The 23346-nt window shown below is 48.2% G+C and overlaps 2 protein-coding genes and 1 long non-coding RNA gene across 3 annotated transcripts in view; 2 read left to right on the plus strand and 1 right to left on the minus strand.

The window, feature by feature from the left end:
- Positions 1-19106, minus strand: part of LOC140910876 (uncharacterized) — a 37026-nt gene extending 17920 nt beyond the window's left edge. Inside the window, exons 1-3 of the long non-coding RNA XR_012158783.1 lie at positions 18307-19106; positions 15010-15069; positions 4341-4412 (exon numbers count right to left, since the gene is read on the minus strand). This is a non-coding gene — a long non-coding RNA (uncharacterized lncRNA). The remainder of the gene's footprint in view (positions 1-4340; positions 4413-15009; positions 15070-18306) is intronic.
- LOC140910874 (progonadoliberin-2) lies at positions 386-16206 on the plus strand. Its single transcript, XM_073342948.1, has 5 exons — positions 386-487; positions 7430-7793; positions 11837-12001; positions 13077-13160; positions 13847-16206. Exons 3-5 carry the CDS (start codon positions 11864-11866, stop codon positions 13883-13885), a joined length of 261 nt encoding a protein of 86 aa, XP_073199049.1. The 5' UTR covers positions 386-487; positions 7430-7793; positions 11837-11863; the 3' UTR covers positions 13886-16206.
- A 137-nt stretch (positions 19107-19243) lies between the features above and the next one.
- On the plus strand, positions 19244-23346 carry MRPS26 (mitochondrial ribosomal protein S26). Its single transcript, XM_073342940.1, has 4 exons — positions 19244-19551; positions 20400-20537; positions 22039-22162; positions 22960-23346. Exons 1-4 carry the CDS (start codon positions 19244-19246, stop codon positions 23089-23091), a joined length of 702 nt encoding a protein of 233 aa, XP_073199041.1. The 3' UTR covers positions 23092-23346.

Genomic DNA, 23346 nt, shown 5'->3' on the forward strand with positions numbered 1-23346 from the left:
TTGTAACTTAAGCTGGTAAAAATAAGCTTAGGGGGTCTTTCATGCGGGTTCCCACACCTATACCCTAGAGTTCAGAGTGGGGAGGGAACCTTGACAGAAGATAATTAACCAGCGGAACAATTTAATGTGGTGGATTCTCCATCACTTGAAGTCTTCAGATCAAGACTGGTTTCAGAGTAGCAGCCATGTTAGTCTGTATCTGTTTCATGTTCTCTGTATGTATACATATATCTTCTTACTATATGTTCCATTCTATGCATCCGATGAAGTGGGCTGTAGCCCATGAAAGCTTATGCTCAAATAAATTTGTTAGTCTCTAAGGTGCCACAAGTACTCCTGTTCTTTTTGCAGATCAAGACTGGATATCTTTCAAAAAGATATGTTCTAGCTCAGCCAGAAGTGATGGGCTTGGAGAAATTACTGGGTGAAATTCTATGCAGGAGGTCAGACTACATCGTCCTTCTGGTCTTAAAATCTGTGAATCCAGGTAACCAATCAGTGTGAATTGTGAATACCTGTGGTGAACAGTTTATAATAAAAAAAATCAACAGTCCAAAATCTGTTAGCATCAACTATTCTGCATGGTGGATAAATTAACACAAGTCATGATCAGTTTGGGGATAATTTCCCATCAGAAAGAAGAGCTAAATCCATGGACAAAATTCCCCCCTGGGTTTTGTTCACCCATCTCTAGCCGGGTGTTTGTTTCATGGCTGTCATAAAGTGACATGGACGGAAATGAGCTTATTGATTTGTGCTCTGGTTCTTTGCTTTGGAACCTTAAGTCAATTTGGCCTTTTAAGTTGCCTCTATTCTTTTATTAATACTTTGCCTTATTTTTCTCAACAGTGCTGTCCAATTATGACTGAGTGCAGAGGGCTCTGAAAGGGAGGCGGGTGCAGGGAGAGAAAAGCTAGCTACCGTCATATTTAAGCATTAACTTGCAAGTTTTCTATTCCAGAAAGAAAAGACAATGACTGCTGAAATCACATTGCTGGCAGGTTATCCTCCTGCTTTAAACTTGTTTTACATTTGCTCATAATACCTAAGACATGGTAGAACCCCCTCCTAAATAGCCCCAGTCTCAGCTACTCTCTATTTCTAAGGGAATATTTAAAGCAACTTTGCACTGATTTAATGCTAATAATTTGCACTTCTGTTGCATCCCACCAGCTCAAAGTTCTGTTCAGACATTCATTAATAACATTGCTTTCCATTTATATTGGACTATCAATCTCAAGGTGGGTGAGCAGCATTGTTATCTCTTTTTCACAGATTGAGCAACTGAGGCACTGGGGAGTCAAATGACTTGCTCAGGGTCACACAGCGAGTGAGCAGTACCACTAGAAACAACCCAGGAGTCCTGACTTTCTGCCCTGCATTCAGATCACTAGATCAAAGCTGCCTCTGGAGAACCCAAGAAGCAAAATGGTGTTAGGGTTAAAGCACAGGGTTGGGCGGCAGGGGATTTAGTTTCTATTCCTGCCACAGGCCTCTCATGGCCTCAATTTCCCCGTCCTGAAGCTAACGACAGTTACATACCTCACAAGAATGTCAAGAGGCCTAGCTCACTAATGTTTGCACAGGGCTGTCAGGCCTTCAGAGGGCAGGTGCTGCAGAAACACAGGGTATTATGATGCATCAAGGGCCCAATGCCAAGTCAACTTTGCTCCCAAAAACGTAGGTGATTTTAAAACGCTTTCAAACCCTAAGCCCACAGAAATACTTCCCTCCTTAAAAAAAATCCCTTTGGAAATCAATTACCATTTCCCGGCACTGTTTGCAACCCAACCATTGTGGCTTGGATTAATGAGCTAGTGCAGGGGTTCTTGCAATAAAATTTTTGGTGGCCTCAGAGTGCGGCCACCAACTCTTGCTGATGGCTGCTCTGACAATTTTTCCTAAAATAACTTCAGGAAAAACAAATAAATATGCAAATACACATGTCCAAATAATAATAATTTATCTATGTAGGGTGTTTTTCTTTGCAGACTCAATAATAAAAATAATGCATAGTTGTCTCTATTCTTTATTGGACCTAAACAGAATAGAAACACAAATAAGTTGCTTTGAACATTCTTGTCTTTTTTCTTGTTGGTTTGTGTGTGTGTGTGTGTGTTTGGGTTGTTGGGGTTTTTTTACACTTGCTAGCTATAAGTAACTCTGCTGTGAAAAGTGATATTTGCATGTTTGTTCATCACTTTTCAAAGCAGACTTACTCAGCCCCCACAAGTTAAGCCCTGCATGGGGAGGTGGCTACAGAGGCAGCGGGGGCCAGGGGCAATGGGGCACTTGAGGAGGCAGTGGGGACCAGAGGTGATGGGGTGAGCTTGGGGCCAGAGCCTGCCACCGCACAGCCAGAGAATGGAGCCCAAAGCCCCACACCCAGGGGACAGGGCCTGGAGCCTGCTGCCCACCACCCCAGGGCTGAAGCCCAACCCCACCACACTTTGGAACGTGGGGAACTCACTGACTGCCTTCTCCTCCAGCTTGTGTGTCTTCAGAGGGGGGAGGGGCCCAACCACTGCTGGTGGGCCCTGGGGAGAGGCTGTGCTTTGCCCTCCTTCTCACAAATCACTGCCCAGGAGGCTGTGGCCGCAAGAAAAGCCCCTTGTGGTCGCATTTGAGAAATGCTAAGCTAGTGCATGAGAACCAGAACCTGACACTGATTAGAAACAAATGTGAAACTCACTAGTCTAGTGTCATTCTCTAAACCAAGTGAAATGCCAAAAATAGCCCAATCCATCCATGGTACTAAGTATATTCACTGACTGCAATGTTTGTCTGTAATAATTTGAGGGACTGTTAGTAACATACATAAGAACATTTGCTTTTAAAACATACTGGGCCAAATGCTTCTTTGGTGGGACTCGAGATCTCGTGGGATCTACTTCAGTAGATCCAAGCCTGACAATGTGAGAGAAGGAACAGACATTATGGGCTCTGGAGTGGGACTCGGGGGATCTAGGCTCAGTTCCCAGCTTTGCCACACACTCCCAGCGTGATCTTGACTAAATCACCTAAGGCTGGATCCAAAGCACGCTGCGATTAATTATAAGATTCTTACTGAGATCAGTGAAACTGGACCAAACCCATACTGCCTCAGTTCTCCAGCTGCAAAATAGGAATCACAATATTCCCTCTCTCTTGTCTATTTAGAGTCTAAGCTGTTTGGAGCAGGGCCTGTCTCTTGGTTGAGACCCCTAGATGTTACTATGATATGTATGAGGATCCTGGTGAGTTCTTACTGTAGGGTGCAAAGTTGCTCATCATACCAGATCAGGCCACTTGATCATGTCTGATCTCCTGCCTCTGGCAATGGCCTACGTCTGAGAAAGGCAAACTACAGCCCTCCATATGCACCTGTACAATGTTTATTGCTGTATGCAAGAGGAAAGTTTTCCTTCCTGACCTTTCCAGCAACTAATTTATGCCCTGGAGTATGAGTTTAGTGTGAATGCTTATCACTGCATGAATCAGGAGGCTCCCTCCACTTGGACATCTCTAACAGAGATTTAATTCATGAATCTGTACAGGACAGTGTCTTGCTCTACCAGGTCATCAAAATGGGCCTGCCAGGTGCTATCACAGCCCTCAGGAAGGCTTGTTTTTCCCCTGAGGGTCAGAGGTTGCAGGGAATTACCATCACCAAAGATAAGGCTTAAGTTTCCTCTTCTAGGGTGATGCCAGCGCTTCTCCAAATGGAGTTATTCTGAAGTTCAAGCAGATCCCTGTGGAGACAGCAGGATATTTTCACACATTGAGCAGTGTGACATCAGAACCAGCCTGTTGTTCCACTTGGCCAATGCGCTGTCAGATTCTGCCACCCCCATCTGCGCGCTGGCTTGAAGTTGCCAGCAATGACAGAAGGCTTCAGTGCCCTTCTGTCTTTTCCTACCCTAGCATGGGCTTTGGCTTTGCAGCATTAGTCCCTTCTGTACGTGCCACCATTATCGTCGGGAGGGATCTTTCATCTTGGACTAAAAAGCATTCCCAATTCTTCTGAAAGAAAATCAGAGAGTCGAGGCAGCAGCTGGGAATGAAAGCACCTTCTTCATTTCCTTCCAGTTCAAATATCTAGTGATATTCTGGTCCTGATGCTTTCCTCTGCAATTCTCCTTCAGGTTTTGGAGTTGCTTGCCTGAGTTGTTTTGTAAGCACCAGCAAAACACACACACACACACATCCCATCAGCATTTATATAGCACTTTTCATAGTCCAGGGGGATTGTGCTATTAGCCACTTTTTTTCATTTCACAGCAAGTGACTGTGAAATCAGGAATTGTTATTAGCTGATTTTGAAGAAAGGGAAACAGAGGCAGGGATGTAAAGTAACTTACATATGATCACAAGCAAGTCGGTGTCAGAGCTGGTTTCTTTCTGCTCGCTTCCTGCCTCTCCCCCAGACCTCCCTAGAGAGGAGCAATGAAAGGAGAGTTGGGTAGTAAGTGGAGCTGTACATTTAATGTTCAAAGATACTGCAGTCTGCAGCAGCTGAAAGCTGTCTAGTGCCTTGTGTGACAGGTTATTCATCCCACTTCTCATAAACCACAGCCACATTAGGGAGTAGCCAGCATCTTTGTGGCACTCCCAGCAGAGAGGCCATTCCCCCTTTCCCTTTAGGGAAGGTCCCTCTCCAGCTTGCTACAGATGTAAGTTCTGATAATGGTGCCCATCGAGATCCCTGGGCACTTTTCAGACAGCAGGACTGTTAGCTGATATCCTGGCTACAGTCCAGCTTTGGGAATGACATGCTGCCCACTGCAGTTTCAGCTACATAAGGGGTGTATCGTGTCTGGTGCTGAATGGTAGTGTGATGCTGTGGGGTGTTGTTAATTAACTGTATTCCACCCTAGAGGTTACTGCAACTGCATGGGAGATGAAGCAATGCAGGCTGCATTTTTGGGCATTCGGTTTGTGCCCCTTTGGGATGAGGCGCCTGATATAAATGTGGCATCTTCGTATTTGGTATTGAGCGTTCCCTTGCAATCGTCATATCAACAGGCAGGGATAGAAGGAGGCATTGATGAGCTAACAAAGGCAAAAGGATCCAAAGCAAATTGCTTATCAGACTTTTTAACCCAGGGTCAGCAGGGCTGCAAGAGGAAATCAATGTAGTAATAAAAAGAGGGTGAAACCTCCCAAACCTTCTGGTGTTTCAGAAATAAGTTAATTTACAAACATTGTGTTTGCCTGTCCGTTCACAAGATGAGTTTAACCTCACGCATTGGCAAGGTTACGCTTTCCCTATTAGAAAAAGAGCTTCAAGCTGCTGGATGTCACTTGGGCTGGAAAATGCCCAGCTGCTTTCCACATTGTGTTGAGATGCAGTGATACAGGATACGCTTACAGAAGCATTCCAGCCAGTGACAGAGCACTCTCATTGGGGTGCCAAGCCCAGTTTTCATGCCCTCACCTTAACAAAGATCCCGGCATGAATGGGGAGGTCCAGAGAAGGGCATCCAAGATGGCTAGAGGCCCGGAGATACTAAACAAATACTCACTTGTTTAGGGTTGAAAGGAGAGAAGTTAGAGGGAACTTGATTGAAGATCAGGAGTAAGAATGTGAAAGTACCTTTTAGGTTGTCCCATCTTATGAGAACAGGCCAAGACACAATGGCCTCCAGAGGCACCACCTTGTAAGGGATCCTCTGAGGCACCCCAAACTAAGCAAGGCTGGGCCTGGTTGAGTATTTGTATGGGAGATCCTCTCAGGTCACCAAGGCCCAGGTCCTCAAAGATATTCAGGCACATAACTTCAGTTGAAATCAGTGGAAGTTAGGACCCTAAATATTTTGTAGCTCTGGGCTCAGGTTGCTACAAGAAACGGTGTGGGTGATATGGTAGGTGTCATACTTTGCTCTGAATCAATCCCTCCACTAGTATGGTGCGAAGGGGTGCTCATTGCTGGAAGTATCACCTTTTGGACAAGAAGTAAACCCAGTGCCTTGGCTGATTGTGGTCATTAAAGACCCCAGGGCATTCTGTGTGGGAGCTGAGCTGGTGATGCTGGAGTCCAAGCTGAATTCCAGCCAAGGAAGAGTGCTTATTCTGCCCATTTATATTCCCCCTGCAGTATCAGCTGGTTACAGTAATCTCAGTCACATCCTGTCCTGAACTGGTGTGTACTGATGTCATACACCATTGGACAGCTGATGCAGCTGATGCCATGGGCCAACATACAGCTGGATGAAGGGATGTTTCTCAGTGGTTTGTATAGTAGTTTGCCAGTAAAGTGCCTTGGGGTCCTTTAGAATGGAGTGATTATTATTGGCTTATTTACATGTTTAGGCCAATGTGCCATCCTGGCTGTCTCTCATTTAGACAAGCATGAAACAGATGAACCCAGGCCATCAAATTCACACTGCTTCAGGCTGGATGTGTCTCAGAAGTTACTTATGCACCCTGAGATGTTTGGGATTCCAGTTCAGCCCATTTCACAGGCAGGGTCCAAGTGTGAGGTAGAACTGGTCTGGAATTTTCCATAAAAATCTTGTTTTGACAGAAAATTTAAATTTTCTGGGGGTAAAATGTTAATTTTTGCCCCCCAAAAATCAGTTTTTCCATCAGGAAAATCTAAACAAAACATTTTGTTTCAGGTTGGGTTGCCATTAATCTGTGAATCAACATAAGCTGCAGTGGTGCCTCATGGGAGTTGTAGTTTGGGTGCCTCAAGCCCCCATTCTCTCCTAAAAACTGGGCTCCCTGGTTGGACTATATCTTCCATGGTCCCGCACAGCTTCTCTACCTGAGGAAGAGAACACAGTGCATCATGGAAGATATAGTCTGCCCAGGGAGCCCAGCCCATAGGGGAGAATAGGGGCATGAAGCACCTGAACTACAACTCCCATGAGGCACTGCAGCATCTCAAGTGGGTGCAGATTAATATCAACCAGCCCAAAGTGAATCAATTCTGACATTTTCAAATCTAAATTTTTCTGAACTGTCTTTCATTATAAATTTTGCATTTTCAACCTGATTCAGGACAAAAACAAATGTCAAAATAACAGAATTTCCTGTGGGATGGTTTTTCAATCAACTCTAGTGTGAGCTAGGATCTGGATTTAAATGCCACCAAATCCTGCAGGTGAGGAGGGGCATTGGGATCTGGGGCTCCCATCTGGATCCATCTCTAGTTCTAAGCCACTTCTTTTTATTACACTTTCCTTAGCCCTAAATGCCTGATTTTCCATATTGTGGTGCACCCCAATATCACACATGCACTGGCCCAAATGCAGCCTCTGGGTAAGCAGGTGCAACTCCCATTGACTTCACTGGGAATTTCACATCCTTGCAGCAGGCCTGACTTTGGTCTTATTAATTGTTTGTTAAATCAAGCACACCCTGCTGGATAGATCTTGCATTAGAGGACCTTACAGCAACCTTATTCAATTAGCTGTCTCCTTCACCAGTCTCTGATTTAAACTAGATGTCCTTTGCCACTGTTGACAACTGCCTTGCAATACAACTCTGCTCCCATCTGCTAATGGACACAAGGAAACTTCCGTTGCGGAGCTCAAGGAGTCTTTGCCAGCTAATGAGCTGGCAGGCGGGTGTTCCCAGAAGACCCTTTCCCAGTGCTGTCTCATCAGAGCACCAACCCGGTGGCAAGAGGGCTTAAACCTATACATGCACATCGTCGTCAGCAGAGTATGCAATGAACGTCAGCAGGCAGCCCCAACAGAGTGGGAGACCAATTACACTGAAGCACACAGGGGATGGTATAAATAATGAGAGCAAACTGTGCAGGCATCGGTGAAGTCTAAGAACAGTGAGCCGGAGATCAGAACAGGGTGAGTAACTAAACTTCTCTCATGCTTTGCAAACCGTGTTAGTTACAAGCAAATCCGATACCAGAAGTACTTCTGGGGGCCTGGTATCCTAAAGGCATTAAATGCAAATGGATTTCATGTATGTGATTATCTTTCATAGAGTCAAATTCTGCGGACAGTGTAAATCTGGAGGGGCTCCAGTGGAATTCCTCCAGCTTTCTACTTGTGAAACTGGGGTCAGAATTTGCCTTCTAGATATGAAAACAAAACCGTAAATAGTGGCTAATCAACCCCAGCCAACCTGAATATTTCAGCAGAAAGGTGCTGGCTTGCCTTCCTCTTGCCAACTACAATATCTTCATCATGTAATAGGTGATCGGACTTTCTTTTCTTAAGATGTAATATTTTGAAATGACAGATGAACCGCACAGCAGTTGAGCACAGAGTGAATTACCCTGCAGAACTGTTTTAGCCTGGAGATGGTATCACGCTGCTTCAGGCTGGATACATCTCACAAGTTAGTTATGCAGTTGCTTTAAAAAAAAAAAAAAAGAGGGGAAAAATTCTTATAATTAATATTCCTGACATCAGTGAGAGAAACCTGTAGGATCCCATCTAATCTCTATCTAGCCTGCACTCAGCCCCACAGTGGCCAAGTGCTTGTGGTCTTTGATCACCATAAGAGCCCTTGAAGAGGGCGGGTTTGCAGCAGGGGTTTTCCTATCAAAGCTTAAAATGGGTTGGGGTGTGTCAGACTCAACTCCCCAGAGCTTTCAGGAAAAAAGAGAGAGAGAATTTTGAGTCGGAGTGAAGAAAATTTAGTCACTGATTATAGGCACTGTTTTATACCATGAATGAATGAAATTCCATCCTTAGTTAATGACAGACCAGCACTTGGATGAGAATGCTTCAAATCCTGACTGAGATCACACTAAACCCTGATTGCAGAGACATGTTCAGATACTAGGTTATGAGAAGAGGTTGTGATGCTGTGTCTGGAGGAACGGGGAGGTGCTGTAAACTGGAACAAAGTGTTGCCCGGGGTACACAGGGGGAATCAAGATTTCTGGGTTCTAGTCTCAGCTTTGTCACTGACTTGCTGTGTGGTTTTGGGAAAGTCACTTAACATCTCAATATTTCCATGTTTAAAAGGAGCATAATAATCTCCTCAAGGTATTAGGGGATAGGATTGATATTCAGAAAGCACTTCAACGCCCTCTGTGCTAGATAAGCACAAAGCGTTGGTATATAGTTGTTACTGCAGTTTCTTTAGGTTTTAAAATGAAGAGGGTAAAATTATATGCTGCTTTCCCAGATTTAGGATATCGATAAAATCACAAACACTGCTCACATTGTGCTCAGTGGCTTGAGAATACAGTAGAACCTCAGTTACGAACACCTCGGGAATGGAGGTTGTTCATAACGCTGAACAAAACATCATGGTGGTTCTTTCAAAAGTTTACAACTGAACATTGACTTAATACAGCTTTGAAACTTTACTATGCAGAAGAAAAATGCTACTTTCCCTTTATTTTTTCAGTAGTTTGCATTTAACACAGCACTGTACTGTATTTGCTTTTTTTTTTCTCTACTGCTGCCTGATTGCGTATGTCCGGTTCCAAATGAGAGGTGTGGTTGACTGGTCAAAGTTCGAAACTCTGGTTTTCGTAACTCTGAGGTTCTACTGTGCCATTGACCAGTATGAGAGAGGGGATGATGGATTGGCACTTAGGTTAGCTCCACCTAACAAATGCAGGTAGCTGCGGACAAAGGGATAGCACCAGAGTCCGTTGCAAACTGTTCTAACACAGGGAGCAAAGCTGATTGCAGGGCTTGGCCATCCAATTTCAGTGGAGCACGTTCAGAGCTTTTCGCTTTGCCCTGCTCTCTTAAATCTGCACCACAGAATCCTGGGGAAAGACCTCTTGGTTCAGCAACTCCTCCCTTTCCCCAGCTAGTGCAAACTCCACCACACTATGGGCCCAGTCCTGCTCTCTGTTACGTGAGTGTAAATCCAGAGTAATACCACTGACCCAGTGGGGTTTCAGAGAGACCAGTGTAAATCCAGAGTAGACCCATTTTGCTTTACACTGGTGTAAGTTTTAGTGCAGTCATCAGTCTCTTCCATGACTGCTTAGTTGAAGGCAGGACTTAAGGAGACGCAATGAGGTGACATCCCGGAGAAGGCAGCACAGGCAGGGAGTGCCATCAGATTAAGAGAGTCTAAGGCCAGAACAGACCACTGCGATCATCTCATCTGACCTCCTGTAGAACACAGAACAGGGAACATCCCCCGAAAAATAATTCCTAGAGCAAATCTTCTAGAAAAACATCCAATCTTGACTTAAAATTTGTCAGTGATGGAGAATGTTCCAAATGTTAATTACCCTCACTGTGAAAAATTTACATCTGATTTCCAGTCTGAATTTGTCTAGCTCCAACTTCCAGCCATTGGATCATGTTACACCTTTCTCTGTTAGTCTTAAGAGCCCATTGTCAAATATTCGCTCCCCACGTAGGTACTTATAAACCAGGGGTGGCCAAACTGCGGCTCTTTTACAGAGCTCCCCATTCTCTGCCTACCACACTGGGGGGAGAGTTCAGGGCTTCTGCCCTGCGGCAGGGTGGTGGGGCTAGGAGCTTCTGCCAGAGACGACTGGTGCCTGCTGAGGAGGGGCACAATATAAAGGTTTGGGCCCCCCAACAGCTTGAGTCATGCCCCCCCCCAGGCGCACACACCTCATACCCTTAGTGGTCCCTCCCTGCAGGGAGGGGCAGCAGCAAAAGCAGCAGTTCTCCTAGCAGCTCCTAGCTGTTTGCTGCTGCCTCTCTGCACAGCTGCACCTCCCAGCTTGCTGGCTCCAGCAGCTGCCGTGCAGAGAGGGGGCCCAGCAGCACCATGTGACCAAGCAGGCCCAACAAACCCTGGCAAAAATTGGGGAGGGGCACAAGATCCCACATCTCTCTGCCAAATGTCACCTCTGGCTTCTGTCCAGCGTGGGGGTGGGGGGGAGGTCCTCAGGGCTTCAGCCCTGCAGGTTGCACCTGCCGGGACTCAGGGCTTCAGCCCCAATCCCCGACAGACATCTCCCTCAGGGCTGAAGCCCCAAGACCCCCCCTCCGCACAAGGCCGAAATCCCGAGCCCTGGCAGGCACATCCCACAGTGCTGAAGCCCTAAGACCCCCTGCCCCTCAAGGCTGAAGCCCCGAGCCCTGGCAGGCACCCCCCCCCCCCAGCTCTCAAACTTCTGAAGACTGTCGTATGTGGCTCGGAGGATCAGTACGTTTGGCCACCCCTGTTATAGGCTGTATAACATTTGGTGACCCCTGTTATAGGCTGTTATAGGTTTGTATACGTTTGGCCACCCCTGTTATAGGCTGTATCAAGTCACCCCTTAACCTTCTCTTTGTTAAGCTAAATAAATTGAACTCCTTGAGTCTATTGCTATAAGGCAGGTTTTCTAATCCTTTAATCATTCTCGTGGCTCTTCTCTGAACCCTTTCCAATGTATCAACATAATTCCTGAATGGGTGGGTACCAGAACTGGATATAGTAGTCCTGCACCAGTGCCAAATAGAGAGGTAAAATAATCTCTCTATTCCTACTCGTGCGTCCCCGGTTTATGTATCCCAGATCACATTAGCTCTTTTGGCCAGATCTGCCTATAGGTCTTGAGCTAATGCTACCCTTAGTCCCTTTAGAAGCCAAGTGCCTTTCATCTGAGGGCCCCATAGCCTGTTACTGATGTTAACCAGTTGGGCTTCAGAACCACCCTGCAAGGCAGGTGAGCATTATCCCCATTATACAGGTGAGGAACACAGACACAAAGTAACCTGCCCAGGGTCACCCAGCGGGAGAGCTGGGAAGAGAACCCAGGAGTCCAGGCTCCCTGTTCCCATCTCTTCCCACCAGGCCATGCTGCCTGTGTGCACCCTGCACTGCATGCTAGGAAATGAGGCACTGCCTGCCCTATGGCTCTAGAATCACGCATGCTGTGGGACCTTTCCCTCTGCTGACTGCTCCCAGGCCATGTCTGACTCTCTCTCCTCCCTTCTCCTTGCAGGATCTCCCCATTCAGCCAGACAGTGCCATGGCACGTCAACGACCTCTCCTGCTCTTGCTCTTTGTAGTGCTAGTAGTCAGTACCCACCTGTCAAGAGCTCAGCACTGGTCTCACGGCTGGTATCCCGGAGGGAAAAGAGAACTAGATTTGTCACAGACTCCAGAGGTGAGTTCCAGCCTTTCTGTAGGGGGATCTTCCATATTACTTTAAAGCCCACAGTACGTTCTAAATGCATCTTGTTCTGCAGCCCTAATTTAAGGACTGATCCTGGGAGGTGCTGAGCATCCCCATGGGATCCAGTGGGAATTGTGGGTGCTCAGCACCTCTCAGGATCAAGACCTTAATGAAAATGCTGGCATACATAGAGATCAACATTTCGTCACCACTTCCCAGCCCTGTGCTCACCACCCAGAGCACACGACCTTCAGACACAGATCAGGATACGAACTGTCCCAAGGCTCAGGGTTCTTCTGATCTGCACAGCTGGAGCATCTTAACAGACACAACTGGGAAGAGACGACAACTGGGAGCAGGTCAAAGCTGGACAGCCTTTAGTGCTTTCACATGCTAGCTTTAAGGCATGCACCATTTCCTCCTTTCCTGCAGCATGTCAGCTGCTCTTCAAGGCATATCCATGTGGAGAAGGGTTCCATCTTGAATTGAGCAGTTTGGGGGACTTTTCCCCCCTTAATATACATTGACTGAATTTTGTCACCATCCAATATCCAGACATTATAGCTCAGCAAATTACATGCACATTGGAAAGCCTTGAAGAGGTAACAGAGAAATATGAGCTAACGCATAGCTCTGTTAACAGAAAAATACACTGCGGGCCCTGGTCTGCTAGGAGCTGCACTGAGGTTACTAACTCATTTCACACAGGACACCAAACAGCCATCGGATGGTAACGCTTCCACTTCTAGAGTTATAGGAATTACTGTATCGGATCAGACTGGTCACTCATTCTAGTCTAATATCCTGACTCTCATAATGGCTTCAGAGGAAAGTACAAGCCACTCTCTACTGGACAATTATGTAATAACCAGTCCATAGGGGGAAGTTTGTCGTCTGCTTATTCAGGCTTATACCCCACAGCATGAGGGTTTACATCCCTTGTTTCTTTCCCCCAGCTGTGAATATAAGTGTTTTTGTGACAGAGCAGGGCTGAATTTAATTTAGGGATAAAAGACCACGTAGCCACCCAATCCCCGAAATGTATTTGTTTTGTTTGTGAGTTCAGGCTTCAGAAGAAATCAAACTGTGTGATGGGGAAGAGTGTGCTTATCTGAGAAGCCCAAGAAAAACCATTGTGAACGCTCTGCTGGTAAGAACATGCAACCTTCTCCAGGAGCTACCAGAGTGCTTCAGCATTTAGCAGAGGAGGCAAAAGTGGGGCAGTAGCGAACAATCCTCTATTGTCGATGATTAGAAGTATTTTCTATCTCTAATGCCAAAGGCTTTTAAAGACAAAAAAAACCAAACACAGCTGCCTGCCCAAAAGAACTTAAAGATCTAGCAAGATGCTGGGCATCTCCTGTGAAAAGTTCAGAATCATGGCCAGGACAAGTGTTAGGATAGGAAGAGCTCAAGAGATAAGACATCCAGGTTATTCAAGTTCTTACATTGCTCCTATCACAGAGGTATCTGAATGTGGCCTCTGTTGTTTCCTTAATATACATATAATATTAATAATGATTTTTAGGGAGCACAGTCAGGCAAGAGGGGTAGGTGTGTAGGTGAGTGGTAGAAAGTTAATTGGAAGATGTAAACCTTGAAAGGAGGGATGATAAGCCAGACATAATGGGTGGAGTGCCCGCTTAGACAGAAAACCATTCAGTATTTAAAAGACTGGGAAAATTATTATTTATACTGCAGTGGTTCAGGCCCTGACTGTGGATTACAACTCCACTGTGCTAGATGGTCTGAGATCAATCAAATGCGATCAAATGGAGAATCAGGCCCAATAAATTGTGGGATTTTTTTAAAAAAATTGTCTTTGTTGCCAAACAGGCTGACATGCTGGCAAGACAACTCCAGAAGAAGAAGTGAGCCCTTCCACAGACTCTTTCCGAAATGCTTGCCAGCCCCACTGGCTTTTCAGTCGTTTCCTTTGCAACATGATGGTGTGTCTGTAGATTCCATGTATCTGATCGTTAAAGAATTCTTATGAACATCTTGGCTGACTGCACTCAAATGCTGGGAATGTGGATAATGGTGTAATGCTTGAGAAATGTCCCTGACCCATCACCCGACCAGAACGAGGCCCTGGCTGGAGTTTTTTACACACTGAGGTAACTCCACCATGTTGAATAAAATACGTTTATTTTGCTACATACACAATTCCATCCACATTTATGTCCTTACCCATGTCTTAAAAAAATAAAAATAAACAAATCTCCAGCCCCATAAACAAGTTTTAAGCACGCACTGATTTTTAAACAAGAGTCGGGTCACAAAGCCCTTTATTGGTAATCCCTGCCATTGCTTTCTGGGTAGTTCAGCCTTCCGGCTCAGTGCTGGAATATTCTGCCAAACTTGATTCAAAATGTGAGAAAACATCCTATGCACAGCCCTTTATTCACAGAGATATAAATATCAGGGTTACATGTAACCTTGGAAATGTTTGATGGTGTTAGTTTTTTTCACAAAAGGCAACATTCCCACATTCATATTAAGAAAATAAGAAAGAGCAAAGGTAAGCTTCTTGGGAAGATGATAAAAGGAAATGAGATCTAAGGGCTAGAGTGCTAGTCTGGGACTTGGGAGACCCAGGTTAAAGCCCTTCCTGCGTGACCTTGGGCAAGTTCACTTAGTCTCTCAGTGACACAGTTTCCTCTCTGTACAAATAATAGCACTGCCCTATTGGGGTGTTGTGAGGCTAAATACATTAGAGATTGTGAAGATACTATGTAATGGGGTTCATAGACATACCTAAGACAGCCCAAAGAGGGTATCTTTTGTCTGTAGCAGGCTACATCTGCCATGAATCGGCAGCTGCTTCTGCAGCAGTGAAGTAATGTCATTAAAGGTGCAGCGCACAGAAACGAAGTCATAATAGCTGTAAGGAGCGTACAGATTGTAACTGGAAAACATAGGTATGAATTCTTCCACCCAAAACCAAATGTGCATAAGTCCCCTGTCAATCAACATGTACACAGAGTTTAAATACATACCGAGAGTTTCACTCACTGACAACTTCTCTGTTTTGCTATCCGTTCTATGTGGCAGTTACACTGAAATGAATATGAATTACAGTGATCAAATACGGTTTATTCTAAATCAGCTGGGAATCTCAACCTCTATACTGATTGCTTTAAGAATCAAAAAAAGTTGGTAATGAAGGATTGTTTTAATTTGCTGCTCATGCAAAAATATGTCAATTAAAATGAGGCAAATATTCTTGGAACAAGATTTCAACATTTCTGAGAAATAACACCCTCATATTTCCAAGCCAATTTAATAGCACCTCGCATCCACTCAGATTCCCCCAACAACTTACACATTTAGAGCCATATTTTGCTCTCAACTGCATCAGTATAAAACCAGGGTAACTCCAGTGACTTTGAGGGGAGGGGCACATGCTGGGGGTGTACTCTGGATTCAAGCTAGTGTAACTGAGATCAGAATCTGGCTGTTTATTAGCTGAGTGTAAACTGGGGGCTGAATTCTGCCCTGAGTTATACCGTGTTCAAGTCCACTGAAAACAACTGGCCTAATTTTCCTTTTGTTGATACAAATCAGAAATAACTCTACAGAAGGCAATGGAGTTACACCAGTATAAAATGGGTGGAAATAGGATCAGACTTACTGATTCTAACGATCTTGCATGAAGAGGAAATCTGTAGTTATAAGAATTTAGCAATTGCCAGACGAGATCAGACCAAGGGTCCGGCTAGTGTCCAGTATTATGTCTCTGACAGCGGCAAGACATGTAAGAATCCTGGAGTAGCAGATATGGGATAATCTAGTTCCCACATTAGGTCTCCTAGTCAGAGATTGGCTTAAACCCTGAATCACGAGGTATAATATCCCTTCCACAATTTTTTAGCATTAATTATGATAATTCCGGATACTCTTCTTCATATAAATGTCAAAACCTTTTTTGAATCTTGCTGAATTCTTGGCCACCACAACTGCCTGTGGCAATGAGTTCCACAGCCAAAATACACATTGTGTGCAAAAGTATTTCTTTTTATCAACTTTGAATTGCCCTCCTCTCAGTTTCAGTGACTGTCCCCTTGTTCTTGCATTACAAGAACTCAGGGAGGACAAAAACTCCTGATCTACACTCACTATACTGACAGGTTTCAGAGTAACAGCCGTGTTAGTCTGTATTCGCAAAAAGAAAAGGAGTAATTGTGGCACCTTAGAGACTAACCAATTTATTTGAGCATGAGCTTTCGTGAGCTACAGTGAGCTGTAGCTCACGAAAGCTCATGCTCAAATAAATTGGTTAGTCTCTAAGGTGCCACAATTACTCCTTTTCTTTTTACTCACTATACTATTCAATATTTAATATACTTTTATCATGTTCATTGCCTTTCTATGGTAACAATCCCAGTCTTTTCAATTTCCCTTCACAGAAGAGTTTTTTCAGGCCCTTTGATCATTTTCATCACTGAATCCTCTTTTCTTCGTCTCTTCTCTGAACCCCTTCCATTTCTGGAATCTCCTGCGATGAGGTAATCAGTACTGCATGCAGCCTCCAGAGGAGGCTACATGAATAATTTATATGAAGGCATTATATTGTATTGTATGAAGGTTCTTCTGTCATCCTCATAACTGTAGTATCTGAGCACCTGCCAGCAGTGCATTAAGTGATGTGACTACCCCTCTGTCACATGTGGTTTGTTCTTTATCTCATCCTCTCCCCAGGGGGTGATGTGTGTTAGCACTGGAGTGTTTTGTTTTGGTAGGGGTTTGTTTGTTTGTTTGTTTGTCTGGCCAATGGGAGCTGCGGAGCCAGCACTCAGGGGGGCACCTGCAAGCGGGGGTAGCCTGCAGAGCCCCCCGGGCCACCCCTCCACCTAGGAGCCAGAGGGACATGCTGGCCACTTCCCGGGAGTCACACAGAGCCAGGCATGGAGCCTGCCTGCCTTGCTGGCACTGCGGCCAACTGGACTTTTAGCAGCCCAGTCAGCTGTGCTGACTGGAGCCACCAGGGTCCCTTTTCAACCAAGTGTTCCGGTCGAAAACCAGACACCTGACAACCCTATTCATCTCCTGCACAGAGACACTTTATCCTGCTTGCAGAGTGCTCTGTTGTGTCAGAGGCGCAATGCTGCCAACCACTAGGCTTTAAGCTCTTTTTGGTGCCCAGGCCCTGGAACACCTAGACCAGTGGTTGTCAACCTATTTATCATTGTGGGCTGCATATATAGTTCTTTCTGTGTTATGTGGGTTGCATCCACACAATATATATACTTACCTGTACATCTACAAAAATAGTACGATTTAGTATTATTATGACAGCAATACGATTAAAATCAACATAGTATCTTTCATTTCACCACTTGCAAATGTCTACCAAGAGCATTTTAAATTAGCAAACTAAGTGTTAAAATTAATTCATTTACTGTAACGGTGGCATGGCACAGTGTATTGCCACCTTCACTTCCACACTGCTACTGGCAGTAGCGTGGCTGAGCTGAGTACCCGGAGAGCATGGCTGTAGAGCTTGCCTGCAAAGATGGGGAGCCCTGCCCCATGTGGGCTGCCCCCTCAGCCAGGGACTGTCCCCTATGCACCCAGCCCCTCCACCCAGGGACTGCCCTCCAGCTCCTCCCCAGACAGGGACTGTCCCCCCAGCATCCAGACCCCCCAACACTGGGCTGGCACATGTGCCTGTCCAGAGCAGAATGGCCCCTCCAGGAACTGCCCCCAGCACCCAGTCCCCACAAGGACAGCCCCCCAGCACTCAATCCTCCCATCCAGGGACTGTGCCCCAGTATCTAGGCCCCCCCCGGGACTGCCACCAGTCCCCCCGCCTAGAGCCTGTCCCAGATGTACAGGCTGCACTCCCTCCCTGCAGCCCTATCTCCCTGCACCCCCCTCCCCATACCCGGTGGTCTCCTACCGTGACTGCAGGTAGCTCTGCCTTGCAGCCTGCCTGTCGCTGCAGTCCTAGTGCCAGGGAGCCCGGTCTAGCCAGGATCACTGGACCCACGATCCTGTAGGGACAGGGGGCGCTGAGCACCGTGGCCTCCTGCAGATGCTGCTGGGCCCGACCCTGCTGGGAGTGGGGGGGGGGGGGGGGGGGGGGCGGATGCTGCTGGGCCTGATCCTGGCAGAGGAGCTGATGTCGGTGGGCCCAATCCTGCACTACCCCATTTTTGCACGCACACGCAGCCCGCTGGCTCTGCGACCAGGACAGGTGCCCCTCCTGCCCTAGTTATGGCCCTGAGGACGTCACATGGGCCGCAGCTGTGCTGACTGGGTCACAAGTGGCCTGCGGGCCAAAAACCACTGACCTAGACGATAAGGCCCAAGCCCATGTCCGGGACTGGCACTTCCATAGGGAGCCAGGGTAGGGCGGAGGCCAGGCCTGGTGTGCTTGTGGTGGCTCATGTTGCCGGGGCGATGCACTGCAGCATCTTGCCCTCTGTCGGACGCCGGTCCCGCCCTTTGTCACTCTTGCCTGCCTTGGTTTTCCCACCAGTTTTGTGTGGCCCTTGGGCTGCTTCTCTCTGAGGAGCCACGGTCACCGGCCCTGAGCACTGGGGCAGGCCCGGGGGGCAGAGGGAGCCTGGCTCTGAGTGGTGGGCCAGGCCAGGGGTGGTGGGGCAGCAGGACCTGGGCCCTGAACAGTGGGGAACGCCTGAGGGAAGTAGGAGCCCGGCCCTCAGCACTGGGGCAGGCCCAGGGGGCAGCAGGAGCCTGGCCGTGGGGCAGGCCTGAGGGAAGTAGGAGCCCAGCCCTCAGCACTGGGGCAGGCCTGGGGGGCAGCAGGAGCCCGGCCCTGAGCCGTGGGGCAGGCCCGGGGGGCAGCAGGAGCCTGGCTGTGGGGCAGGCCTGGGGGGCAGCAGGAGCCCGGCCCTGAGCCGTGGGGCAGGCCCGGGGGGCAGCAGGAGCCTGGCCGTGGGGCAGGCCTGGGGGGCAGCAGGAGCCCGGCCCTGAGCCGTGGGGCAGGCCCGGGGGGCAGCAGGAGCCTGGCTGTGGGGCAGGCCTGGGGGGCAGCAGGAGCCCGGCCCTGAGCCGTGGGGCAGGCCCGGGGGGCAGCAGGAGCCTGGCCGTGGGGCAGGCCTGGGGGGCAGCAGGAGCCCGGCCCTGAGCCGTGGGGCAGACGAGGGGAAGGAGGCGGGAGTGGGGGTCTGAAGAGACAGAGACCCAGGGGGCGGGGCCGGGCCTGGCCCGCTCCACGGAGCCTCGCCCACCAGTCGGTGGCCGGAAAGAACTACATTTCCCGTCATGCCCCTGCCCCGCCCAGGCCCGGAGCCGGCGCCCCGCATCCGCTGCCGGGTCAGGGGTCAGGTCCATGGCGGCGCCCAGCCGGAGGTCGGTGGCGCCGCCATGCTGCCCGCGCTGAGCCGCTGCCGGGCCCTGCTGGGCCGCTGCCGGCCGCTGCCGGTGCCGGCCCGGGGCCGCAAGTCCCGCCACGACCCGCCCGCCAAGTCCAAGGCCGGGAGGCTGAAGGTGCCGCCGCCCGTGGACCCGGCCGAGCTGCTGGTGGTGAGCGAGCGCTACCGGCAGTACCGGCTCGTGCTGCAGGCGCTCAGGTCTGTCCCGTGTCCGCCGGCGCGGCGCGGCCCTTGCAGATTTCCCCGTGGGGCCGGGGCCGGGGCGGGTTTCTTTTCCCCAGGCCCCCTGCCTGGAGCCCGGGAGCGCTGGGAAGCGGAGGGCAGCCTCGCGCGTCCCCCGGTCCTGATTTTACAGGGACAGTCCTGATGTGCGGGGCTTTTAATTACAGCGGGGCCTGTCCCCCGTCCGTCCGTCCGTCCGTCCCCGCCGCCTGTCCTGATTTTTCACACTTGCCCCCCGGTCACTCTGCCCTGCCCGGGGCTGGGGAGCCGGGGCGGTCTCTTAACGCGCCCGCTCTCGCCTCTGCGTGTGCCCAGCAAGCAGTGAGAGCGGAGGTCCCGAGCGGGGGTGTGTAGATGTTCATCCAGAACAGCCGCTCCGGGTCCCGGAGAGGAGTCGAGAAGCGCCAAGGAGTCCAGAAGCCAAGGAGTTGGGCGCCAGGACTTCTACTGCAGAGAGCAGCGGGCGGGCATGTGGACAGGGCCGGCCTGTGCGCTGCCTTGCTGAGAGGACCCTTAGCAGGAGTGTGAGGGCGGGGAAAGCCTTAGAAGTGTTCAGAATCCCAGGTTTTAAGGAAAACCGCCTCCCCCCCCCCCAACGTTTGGAAAGGGAAATGGCACCGTCGGGTGACTGCCTGGAAGTCGTCAAATCAAGCTGACCGTGTCCCTTTGGCGTGGTGTCAGGGCCCAGTGGCGTGTGAGGGCCGCTAGCTGGTGAGAGACCTGCCTTAGAATCCATCTCCCAGGACAGAAGCATTGGTAATCCGGGGGAAAGCAATGTTGATGTGACTGTGCCGTGCTTAGAGCCTTTCTCTCCTCTCTCCCAGGGTGGAGTTCAAGCAAGAGGTGTTGCGGAAGCAGCATGAGGAGCGCCTTGATAGAGAGAGTGGGGAGGAGGTGATGGAGGAGCACCGGAAGCTGATGGCCTGGAACAACGCTGAGAATGAGCGGCTGCGGAAGAAGAGGTGAGACGTGGCCCTCAGGCCTGCGGCAGGAAGGGTTTGGGGTGCCGCTTCAGTGCAATGAAACCATGTGAGATGCCAGAGGTACGCAGGGAGTCTGTGATCCATCCCCCTCCCCCACTAAGGGGTCTTAGGGAGCCTTCTCTGGTCTGTGATTCAGAGAGCATGTGGATTTATAGATTCTTAGATGCTGGTCCCTTCTGGCCTTAGAGTGTGATTGTCTTGTCTGACCTCTTGTATAGCACAGTTCATAGAACTTCCCCGAAATAACTTCTACAGCAGATCTTTTAGAAAAATATCCATCTTGATTTAAAAATTGTCCATGATGGAGAATCCACCACAATGCTTGGTAAGTTGTTCCAATGGTTAATTACCCTTACAGTGAAAAATGTGTGCCTTATTTCCAGTCTGAATTTGTCTAGCTTCAACTTCCAGCCATTGGATCGTGTTAACACCTTTCTCTGCTAGACTGAAGTGCCCTTTATTAAATATTTGTTTAGCCCATCTTAACTAATTAGCCTCTCAAGTTGGATGTTACCATACAAACTGTATCTGTGTGTGTGTGTATATATGTATGTGTGTGTGTGTATATAATATATATATATATATAAAAATAAAATCTTACTCTATGTTCCATTCTGTGCATCCGATGAAGTGGGCTGTAGCCCACGAAAGCTTATGCTCTAATAAATTTGTTAGTCTCTAAGGTGCCACAAGTCCTCCTGTTCTTTTTGCAGCTACAGACTAACATGGCTGCTCCTCTGAAACCTGATACTTATAGTTGGTAATCAAGTCACAAGCTTGGTAAACTGATTGATTGTTTCTTTAAAATATGACTTCTGAGGTAGGCTAATGGTTTCTGGAGCCCTCTACCTCTAGCTTAAATCCAGTTCAGCCCTCTGTACATAATGCGTGTCTCCTTTAATGGTTAGATCATAGAGACTGAACTGTATCCTCCCCTTTTTTATTGTGGACAGTATTATGGTTACATTTGAGGACACTTTTAAATAGGGGCTCAAAACCTTTATTTTGTAATAATCTCATTGAAATGGCAAAAACCAAACCACAGATTATAAACTCTCAGCATGATCTGAATTTTTCATGGTGGCTTGATGAAAAAAGAATTGATACGGGGAATGCAAATGTAAAAATCACCCCTTTCAGTGACTTCTTTTTCCTTCACTGAATTCTCTCTTCTTTTGTACCCCATTGCATTAGTTATGCTACATATGTATGAGAGGAATTTTCATTGTCGTTGCCCAAGCTGTCCCTGTTCTGTGAATAGCTAGGACTTCAAGCCCCATATCTGTCATGCTGAAACTTTCACCACCCCATCATCTTCTGCTAGGCATGCTAGCACCTTGCTTCACCATCCTCATCCCATGGGAGAGGGGGAGGTTTCACCTGAACATTTAACACTTCCCTGCGAGGCTGCTGTGCTGTGCCTTCCGTTGTCCTGAGGAGGTCTCACCAGTACCCCATTTCTCTTGTGCTCATGTGACAGGGAGGAGCGACTCAGAAGAGAGGAGGAAGAATTGCAGGACCGTAAGTTACAAGGAGCCCTCAACCATGCCAGGTTAATGGAGAATTTTCTTAAGCAGAAGGAGAGAGAGGTTCTACAGTTGCAGGTATGGAAGGCTTGGGTTTGAGGGCAGTGATCATTGGGTTGAGGTGACTTTGTGAACCCCTCAAATTGTAACCTGCTGTCACCCACTATTCTGTTTGGTATCCATGGGTTGGGAGTTCTGTGGAGGCACCAGGCTTACACCCTGGAGAGGGGAGAAGGGGCTTATATTGCTCTGTGGCAAACTCCTGCCTTCCCAGCTGCCTCAAGGAGCAGCCTTGATGATCTTGGGGTGCAATAAGGATGTCCTGCCTGAGACCTTTGAGAGCAGGTTGGGGAATAAATTTGGGTGGGAGATGGGGATTCATGTTTTTCCAGGGTTTCCTCAGTAAGAATATTACAGTTCCAAGCTCTCCTTTGCTCCTGATGAGTCCTGAGCCCCTCTTGAGGTGTAATGGGAATCTTTGTTGCAGTCTCCAGGCTTTGTCTTCCTGAATGAGGGTTGAGATCCTCAGGGCTGCTGGAAGAGCCATTCCAGGCCCCATAAACAAAGTTACGGGAGAAGCTGCCCTGTGGGGTAGGAACTGTGCATGCTCCGTTGCATTTGAAGTGAGATTGGTGTTTGGGTGAGAAGCTAAAGGAGAATTTTTGGGGGTGCTAATCCCTCTCCAGTTCATGCCTGTTTCATCAGCTGCACCCCTGGCATCAGATCAGGGCAAGTGGACAATGTCGGAGTGCAGAGCCCCAACCCCTCTGTGCTGAAACATAGTCTCATTCCCTGTTCTGTGTCTAATCAGCTGCCTCGGTGGGCACAAATGGTGCACACACTGACAATTGACTTCCCCCTTTAATTGATTTTAGGAGGAAGCCAGAAATTTTATCACCCCTGAAAACCTGGATGAGCGAATTGAAGAGTGCCTGGATAACCCTCGCAACTACAACTTCGCCATCGATAAAGAGGGGCGCATCGTCAAGCAGAGCATGCTGTCCTAGAGGTTCTCTTGATCGGGACAATTCAGTTGGGAGACTTTCCTATGGCTTCCATCCAGATGCTGTGCTCAGGGCAGGAGCAAGAGGAAAGGAGCATCATGCGTACAAGTCGACCATGGAATTTCATTTTGACAAACAGCCCTTTGGTGCCAGTCACAATTCCTGCCTTGAAAGGCTGTCACCTGCTTCGTAGCTCATGTCCCTTTGCTTTGGGACAAATTGCTGTTGTCTCCGAAATAAAGGAATGTGTTTTTTACA

This window comes from Lepidochelys kempii, chromosome 4 (assembly GCF_965140265.1).
Source record: "Lepidochelys kempii isolate rLepKem1 chromosome 4, rLepKem1.hap2, whole genome shotgun sequence".
Classification (NCBI taxonomy): domain Eukaryota; kingdom Metazoa; phylum Chordata; order Testudines; family Cheloniidae; genus Lepidochelys; species Lepidochelys kempii.

Coding starts and splice junctions, on each gene's coding strand:
- LOC140910874 (XM_073342948.1), top strand. CDS start 11,864: ATGGCACGTCAACGACCTCTCCTGCTCTTGCTCTTTGTAGTGCTAGTA. Junction 12,002..13,076: donor ATTTGTCACAGACTCCAGAG/GTGAGTTCCAGC, acceptor TTGTGAGTTCAG/GCTTCAGAAGAAATCAAACT. Junction 13,161..13,846: donor CCATTGTGAACGCTCTGCTG/GTAAGAACATGC, acceptor GTTGCCAAACAG/GCTGACATGCTGGCAAGACA.
- MRPS26 (XM_073342940.1), top strand. CDS start 19,244: ATGCCCCTGCCCCGCCCAGGCCCGGAGCCGGCGCCCCGCATCCGCTGC. Junction 20,538..22,038: donor GAGCGGCTGCGGAAGAAGAG/GTGAGACGTGGC, acceptor CTCATGTGACAG/GGAGGAGCGACTCAGAAGAG. Junction 22,163..22,959: donor GAGAGGTTCTACAGTTGCAG/GTATGGAAGGCT, acceptor AATTGATTTTAG/GAGGAAGCCAGAAATTTTAT.